The sequence below is a fragment of the Fukomys damarensis genome, unplaced genomic scaffold (genome assembly GCF_012274545.1).
Source record: "Fukomys damarensis isolate Sample0158 unplaced genomic scaffold, DMR_v1.0_HiC HiC_scaffold_35, whole genome shotgun sequence".
Taxonomy (NCBI): domain Eukaryota; kingdom Metazoa; phylum Chordata; class Mammalia; order Rodentia; family Bathyergidae; genus Fukomys; species Fukomys damarensis.
Window position 1 is genome coordinate 39,612,235 of NW_022900947.1, and position 19,962 is coordinate 39,632,196.

General features: G+C 34.9%; 1 protein-coding gene across 1 annotated transcript in view; it reads right to left on the minus strand.

The window, feature by feature from the left end:
* The window catches only part of Scfd2 (sec1 family domain containing 2), a 419,781-nt gene that overhangs the window by 227,863 nt on the left and 171,956 nt on the right, over positions 1-19,962 (minus strand). Inside the window, exon 5 of the mRNA XM_010640292.3 lies at positions 10,200-10,449. Coding sequence (XP_010638594.1) covers positions 10,200-10,449 — 250 coding nt within the window. The remainder of the gene's footprint in view (positions 1-10,199; positions 10,450-19,962) is intronic.

Below are 19,962 nucleotides of genomic sequence, written 5' to 3' on the forward strand. Positions count from 1 at the left end.
AGAATCTGAATTGTAGGGATCCTTTAATACATTAGCACAATTGCTTTACTAGCTGGCTACCTCAGTAAGCAGCTCTAAATTTCTTTATATACATACAAACTACAAGATATTTTAAATATGTACAAAACACTTTAAACTTCACTTGATATAGCTGTTCAGTAATATGTGCTGTGGTTAACAATTTTAATATGCTGAGTAGTAAAACTCAATATAACAGTGCCAATATTGCTCAGGCGAGTGATTTAGGACAGACCTATGTTCTTCATCAGAGTTTCCAGGAGAAATCTCAGAAATCAAGAGAAAAAAACAGACCTGATTATATACCAAGCAGTGTTGCAAACCTTAAGGAAAACAACAATCTTTAAAGCTGTCTTTTGTTTTGTCTCATCTTGTTTTGTTTTGGCAGGCCTGAAATAAAAATCTGAAACACTTCACATGAAGGCATATTCCTTCATACAAGAGTCTAATGCTCACATGTCATAATGAAAGAAAATTAACAAATTAGAAGCAAGAGATGAAGCTAAATCCTTCTGAAATGAAAATGATTCTTATACACTAAAGTCTTCCTTCAGCTGATAGGGTGGAGCCTACCATCATGGTTTTGTACACTGTCATCTACTATACTTAGCTGAACCTTTCATTCAAGTGTGGGTAATATGAGTCTGGTGATAGGACTTTTAAGGTCACTCGTCCAGTCCAGTAACCATAGCAACATCTTTGTCACTGTCAATCCAGGAGGGATACTCAAGGTGTAAAAACTAATTTCTGATGGGACAGATTTTTCAAATCTTGAAAACTACTGTGCAATTAGAATGGTGTCCTTAGGGGCAGAAATATGCAGAAATTCATAGTCTGAAATATTATGAAGTACTGAAAACAACTGTGAGAAGCAGGAAGAATGCCATGGCAATATTAAAAATAAATATAAAAGGAGAAATTCTTACCAGCTCCTCACTTTTTATAATTCTCTGTTTGTAAGTACTTCATATTTTACTAAGAAGATTAACTTTCTATGAGGCTGGGAAAAAGTATTTGACCAACTATGAAAACTGCTTTGTTTGAAAGCAAACCTCTTCCAACATATAAATAAAATGTCAATGCCTTCTGCTAAGAGAGATGAAGACTTGTATAACAGGGTGGCGGCCACAAATAGAAGTAATGGTCTTTATAGGCCATTATTTGTCTGAATTTTTCAAAAAAGGAAAACTGTCATAAACAAATTATTACACATAGATTCTTATTGTTGGTTATAGAATTTGGCTTGGTTTTACTATGGATAAGAACATAAGTATGTTTTTACTGGAAAGAAGACCTGAAGGTGTTGGGAACTGCCTTTCACAACACAAGAACAAATCCAACTCCTTCCTCATTCACAGCTCATGAAGATACTCTCCTTTGTTCATTTTCCATTAGCGATGCAAGAGGACCCCAACTGAGAGTTCCATAGGGACAGCACTTTCTCTTCTGACGGGCATTTTGGTTGTTTCCATGTCTTGGCTATTGTGAATTGTGCTACAGTGATCACCACAGTGCCAATACCTCTTTGAAACAATGGAATATTATCCAGTCTTTAAAAAGAAGGAAACTCTGCAATATATGACATCTTTGATGAACTAGAGAGCACATTACACTCAGTAAAATAAGCCACTCACAAGACACATACTACATGATTCCATTTATATTCAGTATCTAAAACAGGCAAATTAGTAGAATGAAATAATGGAATGGTGATTACCTAAGCCAGGAAAAGGGAAATATGAGAACTCGCTAATCGCCAGATATTGTTTCCATTATACAAGATGAATATGTTCTAGATATCCATTGTACAATATTGTGGCTATGGCTGACAATATTGGACTGTATACTCTTAAGGACAGTACTGTTTAAACTGAATATACATTCCTTATTTATTATATGTAGTAGATATTAAACAGTAATGGACAGGTGAGAAGGAAAAGACAAGAAAAAAGCTTAAGAAACTAAGTGCTTTAAATTCAAAACTTTAAAAATTGGGGCCAGGGATTTAGCTCAATGGTGCCGCTGCCTGCCTTTCAAGCACAAGGTCCAGAGTTCAATCTCCAGTACCAAAAAAACCCAAAAAACAAAAAAAACCAAAACCTTTAAAAATCACTCTACCATAAAGATATTTATTATTTTATGCAAAACAATGGGAGATTTTTTTTTTTTATTATTCCAGGTACAGTATTACTAGTCCTTAGGCTGTTATTTTGTGGAAAAATTTGGGAAACATAATTGTAGCTCTAACTAGAAAAATGCTGTCTTCACAAAAAAGTCTTGGGGCTGGGAATTTAGCTCAGTTGTTCCTCCACCTGCTTGGCAAGGGCAAGGTCCCAAGTTAAATCCCTAGTACCAAAAAAAAAAAGCCTTTAGAACTCAATTAATATAATTCCCACCAATATGTAAGTATCGGTATCAGTTCTCCCTGCTAGAAAGCTTTTCTCATGGGGTGAGTCAGACTTTCTGGCTGACTTCATTTTCTACAGATATCCTCCTTACATTGAACACAAAACTAACCCTCAGCATTTTCTGTGCAATAGACAAAGAGTTATGTGAAAAGTCTACTTCTACTTCACAGAATCTACTTGGAAAAAAAAATTATGCAAACTTACAGTAAACTAATTCAGATTAATAAATATGAAATTTTTTCTTTTAGTTAAAAGAAGATCACTAGGTTCCTCCTGCTGCTCCCTCCTCTTTTTTTCCTCCCTTTGCCACCTCCTTGTTCTTTTCTTTCTCTTTTTTTCTCTTTCTGCCCCACCCTCAGGGCCTTGCATATGCTAGGCAAGTGCTCTATCAGTGGCTTATATCCCAAAACCCTACTTCCTTTGCTTTTTATCTGGAGACTTTCAGATTTCTAGTAAGTACTGAAATTAGAGATTCAGTTAGACATTTGAAGTCACTCCTCTGTAATGAATATCTGAGGCAGGCACTCTGGTTTAAAAATTGCAAACTTCAAGCCTATATATTTAATTCATTCCTCCAATAAGATCTCTTTAATTTACACAGTGTCTTAAAAAATAAGCCGATTTCTTAAACTTGGATGATTTGCTTTCTTTTTTAAAAATTCCAGATTCATGGTTTCTTGAGAGATTAAAAAGAATATCAGGTTTATATTCCCCTGGTAAAAATAAAGGACTCTTTTGTTTGACACAATCTCCACCACTCCTTATTGCCCTCATTAGTAGACTAGATACCTTTTGCCATTTTCAATTGCAATTTTTACTGTTGCTTTCTCAAAACCTAATCTTTTTAAATTGTCGGTTTCACTTTCTCGCCTCTGAAAGCATTTGAGTTTGAGACTCCTGTTGTAACCTATGGTTTAAAACAATTTTAACATATGAAGATATCACATAATTATGCTTTTAGTATCTGTTAAATGGAAGATTCAAAGAAAAAATCCTATCAATTCAGCAACATCTTTAAATGAATTGATGTTTTATAAGCCATAAAGTACCTAAAAAATTTTATATATTTATATTGTATATTTTCCTGATAAAAATAAAGAGTAATTGGGAGGAGGGGGTGAAGGGAGGGCAGAGGTAAGGGGAAAAAATGAGAATCAAGACTTGCCATGTAGAGGTACATGATCCCAACAATGAATGTATATGTACTGTATCCCTAAAATGTACCAATAAACTCAATTAAAGCTGAAAAATAAAATAAAATAAAAATAAAGAGTAATAATTAGTTTATGGGTGATATATAAAGCATACTATAAACAGTGAACCTTTGCTATAAGTCTTGTGTTTTCCCAGGGATCCATGTTCCCTGGTTGAGAAACACTGGTTTGATAAAAAGAATTCTGGTCTAGAAATACAGAAACAAAGATTCTAGCCAGACCCCTGCATTTAACAGGCCATTGGTGATTTGAGGCAAGTGAGTTAACATTTGTGAACCTAATTTCCTCGTATACAAAGTGAATAGACTAGGTAGATAAATGCTAAGAACCTTTCCATTAATAGAACAGACTACTATGCCATGTGAGTCTTTAAACTTAATATAAAAACCTAGAAACTACAGGACCTGCCAAAAGTGTACTTACCATGGGAAACTGAAAATAGTGAAAATTGTAACTCTACTCTTTCCAAATTTAGGTACAATTATTCTCTCTGTCCCATGCAATGTTTGAAAAACTATGGTGTACTTTTGGATAAATTATCTCAAAGAGAAGTTAGCATTTCATATATATTTCACTTGATCTCAGATGTTCAGGGTATATTTATTAGACATGTAAGTGTACTGGCTTATATTCAGGTACTGTTTGATAATCAAAGAAAATATTATATATGAAAGTACTTTGAACCTTTCCATTTTATTACCTAGGATTATCAGGTATTATAATGTGTATCATTCCCTTGTCTTACCCTAGTTGTCTATAATGGATTCTATTTGATCAGACACAATAAAGTAATGGAAATTTTTTATTCATGCATGTCATTTAATACCAAGTCATGGTGACATTGATTTTTGTGTATTTTGGGTATTTAACTTATATTGAGTCTAATTATTATTATTATTTCTGTGTTATTCTTGTTACTAAAATGACTCAAAGGCTCTTTGAGGAGAGACATCACCCAAAGGTGATATTAATAATTAATAATTAATAATGATAATAATGACAAAATAATAACAATCATGGCACAGATAATATACTGACATTACATTATGCACCAGGATTTGTATAAGCACTTGGACCATATTATTTAATATATTTGATTACTATGACCACCTTCATTTTACTTATGAGAAAGGACATTGAGAATCTGTGAAGTCAAATGATCAACTTCAGATCACACCACTACTAAAACCAGCACCCACACTTATCTTACTCCAAGTCCTATGCTCAGAGCCTCAGTTCTGCTACTGGTGTTTCAGAGATGTTTTGCTTGGAGAGCTTAGAATAATGCTAGGCATGTGGAAATGTTCAATAAATAGAAATAAGCTGAAAATACTTGTGAGATAAGTCCAGTGATGCAAATACAGATAATAAATTATTTCAATATATACTGAAAAAGAAATTTCAGTGTTACAACTATAAAATTAAAACACTTCGGGCATCATTCCATCTCACCATTTATTGTCTTCCCTTAGAATTTCCTCTGTCAGGGAAGTCTATAATAATACTTGCAACACAAAAAAGTTTCCATTCTCACATTCTTCCTTATGAAACTCTTACTTTGTTCATGATAAATATAAGTACTTATCAGATTGTATTATAGCTAGAGGTAGCCATGAAACCCACTTCTAGACAAGGATACAAGTTCTCTAGGTAAGGCTTTCAACAAACTATTGCTTTCCTAATAAAAAAAGAGGAGAGATAGACTCAGATAATACTGAGTACACCTTTTATCTTTAACCTTCCTTCCTCCTTACCATCTTCAGCTGAGAAAAAGAAATCCTATTTGTTAATCTGGTACACGTTTCATTGTATTCATCTGGGTGCGATGCTAAGGCAATGATGACATAATTAAAAATCCTACTTTACAGATAGCAAAATAAGAGTTTAATATAGGTAAATTATGGTTTCTTTAGTATTATCATGCCTCTGTCTTGAACCACAGGATTTTTTGAGATATTTTGAATCCTTCATTCTCTTGTTTTACATTCAATCTAACAGAATAGATTTACTGACCTTGTCTTTAAAGATACTATAAAAACTCAAAGAAAATAAATCAATAAATAATAACAAAAATTGTTCAGCAAAAAAGTTTTCCAGAAATAATTTTGTATGTCAAAGGACAACTTGGAAACTTTGCTCTCCTTGGTTTCCTAATCCAGAACTTTCTGGCCAACCTGCCTTCCAGCACTGATTTGCTGCTAATAATCAAGCTGCTGCTCTGCCTCAGTCCCTGGATCAGTCAGGTGTCAAAGGCCTGGAGCTGCTTGCTTTGGCCTTCAAGCAGTGCAACGTGCAAATCTTCTTATTCTCCACAAGGTGAAAAGGTTGAGCAGCACAACCCTATATGACAGCTAGATGTTGTCAAAATTGTAAGTACATATTTACAATCACATTGGGACCCCAAATTAGTTCACACAGTTCTAAGTAACATAATTTTACTTTTGGTTAAATAAAAAATGGTCCAAGGGCAGTTAACAGTATCAAGATACAAGGGTGAGTGATTTGTCCACTGGCACATCACACTTCTAGGGCCTGGCAGAGCAAGACTCTTAAATCAAGGCTTTCTATGTGTAAGCCCCTTTTCTACCTCTCTGTATGATGATGACATTCCAAGCTTATCCAGATCTTTAAAAACAGCATTTGATTTCATTCTCTGAGGAAAGTTCAAATGGTTTTTCTTTGTTTTTTCTTGTGACTGTTATGCAAACACTGGGAAACTGATACTCTCTTTGAACTTGGCAGGACTGGGAAAGCATAACACTAATTGCATATTTAGACTGTAGCAATTCTCTTTTTACAGCTCCCCACCTCCAACATCCAGAGAAGTAATCCTTGTTATTTTGGGTTAGTAGAAAAGAGTTTTTTGGCCCATCACTCTAGAAATCTCCCTAGAAGTATCTATAAAAAAAGAGAGCAAATTAAAAAGAAAACAGCATGTTGCAATTAATCAACATAAGTTGTTTTGTTTTACCGATCACAGTTTCTTATTGTACTTTCCATAGAAACTGAAATTAAATTCAAAGTTTCCGAAAAAAAAAGACAGCGAAATGAAAGAAACTGTCAAAAATAAATTACATAATGGAAAGATAAAGAAAAATATAAATTTTAAACCAGGGGCAATTATTGTTAAGAGATGTTAATGAAATTAATAGAAATTAGGTTTACTATTTCTGCTTTAAAAGCTAGATAAATCAATGGATTTTAATAGGTAGAAATATTTTAATCTCTTTGTAACATTGCAGAAAGAAAGAAGATCTATATATGAAAATAGGAAGACAGGAATAAGAAATATCTAAAAAGTAGCTAATAAAGACATTTAAAAGCACAGGTGATATCTAAAATATTAACCAGAACATTAATTCTCTGTTCAGACATTAAATTATATATGAAAATAGGAAGACAGGAATAAGAAATATCTAAAAAGTAGCTAATAAAGACAGATTTAAAAGCACAGGTGATATCTAAAATATTAACCAGAACATTAATTCTCTGTTCAGACATTAACATGATTGGGTGGTTGAACATGTATGGCATAAAACAATATATAAAGCAAGAATGACAGAATATAGCAAATGAGGTGGTTGCAACAGGCCTATCACAGGTTTTAAATTTCACGTTTAAAGAAGTGGGCTCCATAACTACAACATCTAAGTTCAAATCCTAGTTCTATCACTTAGCAGTTGAGAGATGACAATATGCTTACTGTTCTAGTATAGAATAAGGGTTGTTTTCTTACCCTATCATTACTTAAAAAGGTAAAACTGCAGCATTAAATAAAAAGTACAATTCTCATATTGGTTAATTGCTTGTTTCCAATTTTTCTTAACAAAATTTTCATTGACAACAAAATATGCACAAGACTTAAAATAAACTCTGTCTCTCAGTAACAAGAAAGTCAAGACTATGCACTGGAGGGACATAATGGGACACTATAGGCAAATTCATTATAAAAGCCAGATTCTCCCTTTTCCAGAATACACTGAGCACATTTGGAAGATAACTCAAATTTTTTATGATACATAAAAATTAACTTATTCATAAGTCAGAGACTTACTGTATTCTATTATGTATAAAATAACACATTTTCTTTATCCATTCATCCCTTGATGAACATTAAAGCTGCTTCCAAGATTTAGCTATTATGAATTGTGCTGCTATGAACTTAGGTATATATGTATCACTGTAACTGATGTCCTTAACACTTTCAGGAAGATACCCAGAAGAGCAAAAGCTAGCTTGAATGGAATTTATATGTTTAGTTTTTTGAGGAATCTCCATACTGATTTCCATAGTGGTTATACTAGTATACTCTTTATTTTTCATTCCAAGATATAAATTAAGCATTATTCTCAGCAGCTGACTATACATATAAATCTTCTTTGCAAGACATTTGGCTTCTCAATACAATATTGGCCAAATAAATCTATCTTCAGAAGTAAAGTCCTTTAGGTGTCTACAGAGGCTGACAAATGTATTAATGTGCATGTGTTTTGAGTGTGTATGCATACTCCAAGTTAATTCATTTGTGCTAAAATTAAGTAACATATCTATCTTCTCCATAGCATTTAAACTATATATCCAAATTTAACATGGGTATGAATATATATTTAATATTATAAGATTTGTCTAAATTTAAAAACATAAGATTTCCACGAATTTCTTATTTTTTAATTTTCAACTTCTGAGCTTACAGAAATTCTCCTAATAAAAGCATGAATGCACAGAAGTGTTTTGAAAGCAAGAAAATGCAATATCCTGAGAAAACATAAAGAAACTAATAAAAGCTGAACTTCTCAGTCAACAAATACCTTGAGTGAATATTAAATAAATACTATTAAAGCATGACTTCAGTTCCAAAAATAACATGGCAACATATGAAGACCATCAAAATCTATTCAAATAGCTTCATTGAAAACATACTATCCTTGTTGTTTGTTTTCTGAAACTATGCATTTTTAAGAATAACTTCCAATTAAATTATCCTAGTATTCAAATTTACCTTCAATTCAAAACTCTGTTCTAAGCACTGTTAAATCCATATTAAACCTTTCTGAGTTAATATATATTTGGAGCCAAGCAAACACATGTTTTAGCCACATACAATGCTGTGCTTAATGAAAATGCGAACTGATTTACAAGTTTTGCTTAAGTACATTTTAATCTGGCAAACAGGGTTGATATTAAGTAAGGAAATATAGGTATTATATTTCTGTGGAAACTTCATTCAGTGTCCATCTCTTCAGAGTTCAAGTTTCCATAAGCAACCACAGAAAAGGTCAGCAGTGGGCAGAAAATACGGTAAACATATATGGGACACTAAACTAAGGTTTATAGCCATGCAGCTTACTTCTGAAAAGTCTGGACAGTCAATCGGATGAGGGCCTACTGGGCACAAGAGAAAAAGTTGGAAAGACACAATCTGCCTAGATGAGCCTTTCTGAATGGAGAGGTCTATATGTTCCTGAACACACACATACGCACATACACACACACACACACACACACACACACACACAAATGAACAGAAAAATGCCTAGATGAGCCTTTCTGAATGGAAAGGTCTATATGTTCCTGAACACACACATACACACATACACACACACACACACAAATGAACAGAAATTTGGCATGTTTTTAAAAGTATGCCATATGTGTGTGTGTGTGTGTGTGTGTGTGTGTGTATGTTTTCATAACTTCTTACCTCCAATACATAGGATCAACCATAATGAAAATCAGTCTTACAAAAAACAAAAATAACAATATTGAATTTGCATAAATAACACAAATGGTTACCTTCATGCATCACATTATAGATCCTCCTGGATATTAAAAGCTAGAATTTATGATGTTTAATTATGTATTTCCCCGAAACTAGCATAGCTTACTTTACTAGTGTCATAGGGTAGCATTTTAGATAGTAACAAGTAATTCTAATTCAAATTAAGTATGGGATGTCAAAAAACAAAACTATTTCTAAAAATGGCAATTTCTAATCCTACAACATTATGTTATATCTTAAAGGAACACAGTAATGCTTCGGTTCACAAATGCTTCTATTTACAAACAATTTGGTTCTCAAACAAAAGCATTTGACAAAATTTTGCTTCCTTTCACAAACTCCACATAGAGTAACAAACACAATTGCAATCAGCTTCCCCAAAACTTTAAAACAAATAAATTCATAAACAGGTACCACTGTAGTTTTAAAGTTTGAAATGACAATCTCAAAGAAATATGTCAATAGAAAGACTTTGTATAAGATAGATTACATTTTATATTTTCCATAAGACAAAGTTTGGCATATCTCTAAGGGTATTCTCCAATTTTAATACTGTTTTGACTCTAAGGATATGAATTTTGACAAACACAAAGGTCATTTTACTATTATGATAAAAAATAAAAATATTGCAATGAAAATCCAACCCTCAAAAGTAGCTAGCATCCATCAGGCCCCATAGAATTTCAAACAACTCCACTAGAGATGGATACCTTCTCTTCCTGAAACAGTCTATGTTTAAACCTGTTTTCTGTATCAGTGACAATTTTGCTCAACACTCACCTGTTATTTTTTGCAGCAAAGGTGACAATTCAGACTCCTCACAGAAGGCCTGAACCAATGCTTTCTTCACTTTTTCTTCAGCCTCTCCCAGGTCTTTGTCCACTGTGAACTCTCCAATGACAGAATAAATGTATATGAGGAGGACCAGCAGCTCCTCAGGACCATAGTCATCATCGGTCCTCTGAGTGGACGGCTTAAACATGGGCAGCAGCTGATTTAACACAGCAGACATCCCTGACTCCCCAATGCTCTGAAATAGAAAGTGATAATAGGAAAATATACCAATCTCATACAGAAACATAACTTATGCACCATATTAGTCCAAAGATAGCCTGCAAACAAGCCTATGATGTCCATTGACCATACTCTTTTTATTGGTATGTTTATTTGTCTTGGAGAGACTAGTGCAAAAAGTATGGCATAAGAGTTTTCATCTTGAAATGCATAGTTTATAAAATGGCTAGTTGCAGTCCCTTTAACATGATCTGACTGCTGTTTAAACAACAATCCTTTAAATTTGAAAATAAAGATGTATTTCAGACACATGTAATGTTAAATAAAAGTAATGCATTTGTAAAAAAATATATTTAAACAACAAATATAGAAAGTCTATGTTTCCTGACAAATGAATGCTCACCCTCCTTCAAAGGAATCACTTTAGATTTCATAGCATTTTTTATTTTTTATTTTTTTACCGGGGATTGAAGGGCAGGCGGCGGCACTACTGAGCTAAATCCCTGGCCCTATAGCATATTATTTTTAATATCCTCTATGTTGACAAGTACTGTATTCGAATATTTTTTATAACAACAAAAAGTCATTTTCTGCTAACTCTGGTGACTAGAATAAGGAATCATACTAGATAATGTTTTTAGAGTTCTTTGGGTGAATTAAAGGTAATTCAGGGGCTGGGGATTCAGCTCAGAGGTGCTGTTCCTGCCTCTCAAGCACAAGGTCCTGAGTTCGATTGCCATAATGCAAAAAAAAAGTAATTCTACTTAAAATTTTAAAAAAATGTTTTCAGCTCCCCACCAATTTCTTGAATGATATTTACCAAACAATTTCAAAATTCCTGGCATGTGAGAATAGCGCTGCATTACTAAAGTAACTCTGAACTATATTCATTTCTAGCATAAATTCTGAGATTTTTGGTAAAGAAACAAATTCTCACTTTAAATAATGTAATTTAATTTCATCTGTAATATAAAACTCTACTGTTTGTATTGATGTTCAAATCAAAGGCCAAATTCTTACAACTTGCAACTTCCATTATTCATCCAGAGGTGTCCTCTGCACACATACTGTGCTTCAGATAGTGTTCTAGGTCTAGGGATGTGGCAGTGTACAAAACAAGTTCTCTGCTCTCATGGAGTCTATGCTGTAGTGGGGGAAGCAGACAAATTCAAAGCTATCAAAGTAGAATATGCAGTGTAGTAGAGAGCTGGAAGTAATATGGAGAAAAATAAGGCCAGAAGGACCAGGGATTGGGCTCAATGGTTCCACTACCTGTCTTGCAAGAGCAAGATCCCAAGTTAGATCCTTGGTACAAAAGAGAGAGAGAGAGAGAGAGAGAGAGGAGGAAAGAAATGAAAAGAAAGATAGGCTAGGAAGGAAGATGAGAACTCAGGGAGTATGTATTGTGTGTGCAGACATGCACTATAAGGACAAACAGTGTTAAAAAGGAATACTGCGCAAACTCTTTTTCTGAAGAGAAAGTTAACAGAGAGCAGCTGAATGTCGTTTCATACTAGGATGACCACCCTAAATGAGCTTTTCTAGTCATTTCTACACCTGGACAAATTTGGATAGATTTTTGTCAAGGTTAAGATTCACAATTATAAGTATTTCATACACAGAAAACAGCTGTTACCCTTTCTTTCCGCTAACTATCGTGGATGTTCACAATGTACCACACAAACAAAAAAAATCCTAAATCTTTTGGATTAGATAAGGTAAAAATGGAAAAGAACAGAGCTGTTGTTTTGTTTCCTAGTATATGTGACAAGACATGATTTAGCAAGGATAAACACAAACACTCCTCAAAAGCAATAAGGGCCAAAAGGTTTGGAGGCAACCTAGAATGATCCTATAGCTCAGGAGTGCCTGGAAAGGAACCTTCAAAGGTCCTTTCTTTGTTTTACAAGCTGCCAAAAGTAATTTAAAGGAAAGGAGCCATGTGGCTGGTCTGTGAAAAGAAGGTTGCAGCTTGATTTTTTGCTTTTTTTGCTTTTTACTCTATCATCAACTCTTTGGATGACAACAAGCAGATTCTTTCATTACTTTATATCCCATTTCTAAAAAACAGGTGTATACATAAAAGCTCTGTTCTATAGGGCCATACAGTTCTCTCCCAAGGGCAGAAGGATTTTTTTAAAAGATAGTTAAAAAATAAAGTAGGATAAGATAATCATCAAAATCACCTGTAAAAATTCACTCACTAACACCTGGCCTTAAGGATTTCATTTGCAAGTTACTGGCCTATGACATGTGCTAGAGGGCGAAGTCCTTCATGAGTGATGCTCTAGCAGATTTCTGCTGTACATACAAATTTCTAAAATTATATCCTAAATCTGCTTAATGCATCTTACCAAGTCAATAAGTGGATTTAATACAAAGCCAAGAATACTGACCAGTTTTAAAGAAACAAAATGATAGAAATTTTTTGAAAAGTCTATTGCAGAAAGTCAGATTCCAGTCCTATTTTACTAACTAGTCCCTTAACCTCTTAGGATCTCTTCTTTAAAATGCCATTCTCTGACTGGGGGTAGAATAGCAAGAAGTCACATCATGCCCAGGTCTCCACCCACCGCCACCTTTTTTGTTTGCCTTTGGTAGCAGATGGCAGCACGTTATACTCTTATTTTTGGCTACTCAGCAAAATGCAAATTTTCAAACAGGAAATCCTTACATACAGATGGATTGCTAATGAAGTAACTGTAGGAAAAATGCAACATATATCTATTTCCTAACTCTGTCCACTGAGATGACCTAAAAGCCATGCTCACACATTGTAGTTTCTCATGTTCTTCAAACAGAAGGAATCAGAGGTTCCAAAATTAAAAACTAATTAAGGTTGGGCTGGGAAAATACAAGAGGATCCCAGAAAGTAAGAAAATGCTCAAAAAACAAAACACTAGGAACATTTCAAAAGGACACAGGAGCAAACTGAAAGATGTCCCAATGAACAAAGGTAGAATAGTTTGAAAAACAAAATGAATAAAATAATATTCACTTATAACACAAATTATACAATAAATACCTATTAGTCCAGATTAATATGAGTAAGTGACTGAGTTAATAAATACAAGTATGGGAGAAGAGACAAATCTTCTTATACAGTTCCAAATAATTTTATGTAGCTATGCACCACACCAAGAGGTAGAGTTTAATTCTTCCTATCTCTAATATATGGGCTACATGTAGTGACTTGCTTGTAAAAATCTGAGAGGGATATGGAAAAGGGAGAGGGATGGAATAACTTAACCTTAACTAGGAGATTAAGGTCACTATAAGTAGTGCTAAGTTACATTGATATCCCTAAGAATAACACTTCATTTTTGTAGTTTTCTTCCCCCAAATTCATAATCCCAGTCTAATCATGACAAAAACAATTAGACAAATCCCAGTTGTGAAACATTCTATAAAATGTCCAACTAGTACTTCTCTAAACTGTCAAGGACATAAAAAACAAAATAGACTGAAAGGGCCAGGGATTTAGTTCAGTGGTTCCACTACCTGCCTTGCAAGTGCAAGGTCCCAAGTTCGAACCCCAGAACCCCCCCAAAAAAGGGTTCACATAATAAAATAAAGCATATATTGCACCACCGTAAGAATGTTTCTATAAATCTAAATGTATTCTAAAAAATGCCTACTGGGAAGGCAAGGCATTAGGCTTGTAAGAGACAAATCCAGGTACATTTTGATTTCCATTTCAGACAGACTATGAAAATTCCAAGAAAGACAATTTCAACTCAGTGTGACTAAGAACCCCTTGCAACTAGAGCCATCAGCCAAGATAAGGGACTGCCCAGGAAGCAGTGAACTTCCTACCATTAGCACAGGTAGACAAAGTTATCATCTGGCCAGGAAGCAGCAGGAGAATGGAACCCTGTGCCACCTTGGCTTGAAGGGAAACTAATCATTCTGGTGCATAAAAGTATGGCCCTATACTGGATGTACATCCATTTCTAATATTCTCTGCTATAAAATCAGAATCTCCACAAGAAAGGTGAAAAAGTTCAAAGACTCCTTAGATTGAAACCTTTGTAAAAGTGAAAGAAGGAATCTTAGCAGGATTAATAATGCGGATGTGGGAATCACATTGTTTGCCTCAGTTTGAATCCTCCCCATAACACTAATTGTATGACCTCAGACAAATTATTTAACTTCCCCAAGTCTCAATCTTCTCATCTGTAAAGTGGCAATAATACCATAAGTGCCTACTAATATGCCTAATATTAAATGCCTATATTTACAAAATGCCTACTAATAGATTTGCATCACTGCTAATAGATTTGTGTTGAGGATTTAATAACAGAAGCAAACCATACAGAATAGAGCTAGTACATAGTCTCCTATAAATATAAACTATTACTACTATTACCACCACCTGCTGCTCCATGGGATCCTTTCTTACCCAAAAGAATTAGGTAAGATGGTTAGTAAGGGAATTATATACATACATACCTTCTAGGAATAGGAAGTCAATAGTTCAAAGAAGGGAAGGGCAATCTATACATTAAAACCACATCTTAGATCTTAACTCTAACCATCAGTAAAAGGTCAAAGGGAATATAAACATTATTAAATGCTGCCATTGGGGGGAAAACATGCATAGCGAACCACCACCACAGTGGAGAAAAATGGCTTCTTTGTAAAATACCTGGGATTAAGTTTCTCATTCAGTTTTATATAAATGGGCCTACTAGTAAGTGGTAGAGGACTGTAGCTGTATCCAGAGAGTCAAAAGCTTTTGTTTATCTGCAGTCTGCAATTTCTGTTATTCTTGAATCAGTCCCCAGTAACTCATACAAAGGCTCTCTGTAAAATGCATGTTGTCCTTAGAAAAGCTGGCTTTTTGGGTGATTTAACAAAAACCTCTGCAAAATCAAGAATCACTCTCTGTTCTGGCATAGAGTGTACTCCATATGGCTGCAGAGAAGGCCACAATGGCTGCACACCTGCTCCTTGGAGGGGCAGAGTCTGGAGATACTGAGCAACACTCCAAATCACTCCAAGCTCCTGCTTGAGAATCTGCCTCTGCCATTCCTCTCAGCCACAGTGTATGCAGGGGCCGGGCATATTACTAGTCAGAGACTGAGAAATGTCCAAGTCCCTTTTACTCCAAACATAACTTGCCATGAGAGTTAGGAAAGGCTTTAAACTCCCATAATTAGAGCCACTCTGCTTCTTTGGGGAATAGGCTTCTGTTTTACAGACCTTGACAAAATGCAAAAATGTAAATTGGGACCTGCACCTGGTGACACACCCGTAATCCCAGCTACCCGGAAAGTCACAAGTTCAAGGCCAGTATGAGCAACTTATTGTGACCCTGTATGAAAAACACAAAAATCCAGAGATATGGAGATGTTTTTCAAGGTTCCTTGAGTTCAATCCAGCGAGTGGGGGGTGGGGGAGGAACAAAAGTAAGTTGGTATGTGTAAGGATAATTCATCCATTGGCAAATGCATCAACACCTTTACTGTGCACACATATATACTAAATACTGTGCTGTAGTCTGTGTATACAAAAAGTAAATCAAGACACAAGATTCAAGGAGCTCACAAGTGAGAGGTGGTAGGATTATACAGCTTTGACAATGTAATAAATAAGTTCTTTGACAGAGCAATGCATTCACTGAGTGTACCCCAACTGAGTCTTAAATAGTATAATATCAGGGAAGACAAAGCTCAAAGAAATTAGTGATGGGGTAGGATCCTCCCTTCATTCCTTCAACAGAATTAATAGGCACTTATTAAGAGCAGCAGAATAATGTCACCTCAAGTTCATGTCCTAGTTCCCGGAACCTATGAATATGTTGCCCCTATATGGAAAAGGGGACTTTGTAGATATGATTAGGGTTATCTTGAGATGGGGAGATAATCCTGCATCATCTGAGGGGGCGCAATCTAATCATAAATCCTTAAGTAGGTGGATCACAAGTTTGAGGCCAGCCTGAGCAATTTAGCAGGACGCCGCCTCAAAATAAAATAAAGGGAAGGAGCTGCTTCGGATATAGCTCAGTGGTGAGTATTTGTCTAGCATGCATGAGGCCCTGGGTTTTGTCCCCAGTACCCTCCCCCGCAAAAAAATAGAGGATCTTTCTCAACTGTGACCATAAGGATGTGACTGACATTGCTGGCTTTGAAGATGGACTAACAAGACCATAGCCAACTAGTGCAGGGTCCTGTGGAAGTGGAAAGGGGAAGGAAACAAAGTCTTTTAGACAACCTCCAGAAAGGAAAGCATCCCTGATAACATTTCAATGTTAATCCAGGAAGACCTCCAGAATATAAGGTAATAAATATGTAATGTGTTAAACCCTTAAGTTTGTGAACATTTGCTCTAGCAGCCCTAGGCACTTAATCTAAATGTTCTCTGTATTTGGTAGGATAAGAGAAGCTCCACATCAGAACACACAGCCCCAGCAGAGAACTTGGTGGAAAATAGGGTGCTGTGGGTTGAATGTTTGTTCCCTCAAAAACTTGTGCTGAAATTCAATTGTCATTGTGACAAAGCCAAGAGGCAGGATTCATAAGAGGTGATTAGGCCATAAGGCGCCCACCCTGCGGAGGTCCAACTGGTACCATGATAAAAGGGTGAGTTCTCACTCCTGGTCCTTCCACTCTCCCCACTCAGATGACAAAGTAAGAAGGTCCTTGCCAGATGCTAACACCTTGATATTAGATGTCCCAGACTCCAGAACTCCTAGATAAAACATTTCTATTCAATATAAATTACCTAGTCTTGGATATTGTTTTATATTTGCATAAAACAAAGGGCTCAATAAACACTGGCCAAGTGAGTAAATGAATAAGCAAGAGAAGCACAAGTAGGTACTGTAATGGTACTCATACCATGTATGCCACTAAGTGCCAGTGAGTGCCTTCAGAGACATGACAATGATATAAGGCATAGGTACCTTTCAAATTTAAAATTTGCTACTTAACATTTTCCCTATCACTAATCAAAACAAAAACATATAGTCTCATAAGTCAACAATTATCAGATCCAGAATGGTTTTATAGGAAAAAAGTTTTCTGAGATCCCTGAAACACTTTCAAGAGGTCCATGAGATCAAAACTGTTTTCATAATAATACCAAGATATTCCTTGTCTTTGTAATTGTGTGGACACCTCACTAACAGTGCAGAAAGATGGTAGGTAGGGTGAAGGGAGGGCAGGGGTATGGGTAAAAAATGAGAACCAAGACATATCATATAAAGGTACAAGATCCCAATTATAAATGCAACTGTATTATTTGCTTTAAATGTACCAATAAATTTAATGGGGTGGGGGAGATGGTAGGTAAAATTGCCAGTAACTTAATACAGATCAAGGCAGTGGCTTCAAATTATACTAATAGTCATTGTATTCCTTAGATCTATGCTATGTACTCACAGTTGTAATTAAATTTTTTAAAAAGACAATTTAATTTAAGGGCTTAGGTTTTAATCCCTTTGATGATGCAGTAAAAATTAGTAGTCTTACAAACTTACAATCATTAAACATCTCTTTAGTATTCTATGCAGCAGAATGCAAACTAGGTATAAAGAACTTCTGTGGTACAATAACGTATAATGGTTATCCGTAGAAAAGCACTTGTGTGCCTGTTTGATTTGTGAACTGAGGTAATTGTTTCCCTCATGCAGTATCATTTTTGCTTGAAAGAATGACACAGAAATTGCATTCAGACTTGAATATTTGGCAAACATTTTCTCAAAACCAAGCAAAATAATTATATTCCTTCAAGGAAAACAACTGATATATTTATTATTAATGACAAAAGTTTGGCTTTTAAGCAAAAGCTGGGATTTTGGAAAACTTACACGTTACTGCCAAATTTTCTACTCTTAAACACTTTTTCTATGAGATCAGTGGTGACACTAAGATATGGATTTTTTGAACTGCATAATAAAAATGGAAGATCTATAAAATTCAACAAACCAATGCTTTCCAAATGACCAATTCATCATATAAGAAGAACATGCATAGACAAAAATAAAGATAGACCAGTGTATTTGATATAAAAGAGCATAATATGGCTTCCGATTCCACATAACTTACCTTTAAGAATAGAATTACATATGATTGTCAAAAAGAATACCCACAAGCATCTGAAAAAGCTATCAAAATATTCCCTTTTCCAACTAAAAAGAAAGAATCTGAATAAGGCTAGATTTTCTCCATATATTTCAACCAAAACAACATATGGTAGCATATTGAATGAGGAAGCAAATACAAGAATCCAGCTGTTTTCTATCAGCCAAACATTAAAAAGATTTTCAAAAACATAAACCAATGCCATTTTCACTTATTTTTTTCTTTTGGAAATCAGTTACTTTTCATAAAATATGTTATTTATATTAGCATGCTTATTATTATTTAAAGGAATAAATATTTTTATTGTGTTAATTTATAACAAAGTAAATACTGACACTTAATAATTTCTTATCTTAAAAAAAAAGTTCAAAATTTCCTGCTCTTTTCCCCTTACCACAGCTGAAATGCAGATAAAGTGATGGTAAATTGGCTTCAACAAAGTTCTTAGAGAAGAAACAAGATATAGAAGGAAAATAGGTTCCCTGGATCGCAGCTTCTCAAAATTTAATGTGTATGTAAATTACCTGGGGCTTTTGTTAAATTCATTAGGTATGGGATGGGGCCTGAGGATCCTGTTCTACCAAGTTTCTATACTGATGTCAGTGCTGCTGGTCCCTGGACCATATTCTGAGTGGTATCTGGACCAGACCATCGAACTTTTTCTAGACTACAGCATGAAAGTAAAATAAACTGTGCTGCTTGAGTCATTGTATGTGTCCTTTTGGTGTAAGAGTTTAACATGATACTGATGAAATTCATAAATGCTTTATCTCTAGTCAAATCTATCTCTTTTGTGCCAAACCCAGCAAGTTGCCTATTGGACTTCTCTATTGGTATATATCATCTGCAAATTTAATTTAATATGTCTAAAACTGAAATCACTGTGTGAAGCCATCATTCTTCCAATTGATAAATCACAAATTTGGATTCTGCCAGAGTTCTTCCTTTTCCTATTACATCAAATAAGTCCAGATAATTGTGTTGCAATAACCATTATGTCTATGCATCATCTGGCTCATTCTAAAACAAAAATTTGGTCTACTTAGGATAATTTAACAATAAATAAAATAAACCTGATAAACCCCTTCTCATGACATACTTATTCTTTTACTTACTTGGCTGATTAGCTGCTCAGCCCAATCTCACAAGCCCTTTCCTTGTGGAATACAGTTCAGATCTATGAACCATTTCCACCTGCCTGAGTGCATCTGCACAGGCTGAGCTCCCTTCACAAAAAGTTCTGATCACTTCTGTCCATCTAGTCTCAAGATTCAACTCAAGAATTATCTTCTGACCTTCTCTCTTTGGGTTAAATGTGCCCAGGTTACGATTCCAGAGAAGCACCTCTGTCTCTTTACCATGGCTCTTTTCACCCTGAATTTACTGATGGGTAGCTCCGTTCTAGAACTTAAAATTCCTGATGCCAAGAAATATATATATAT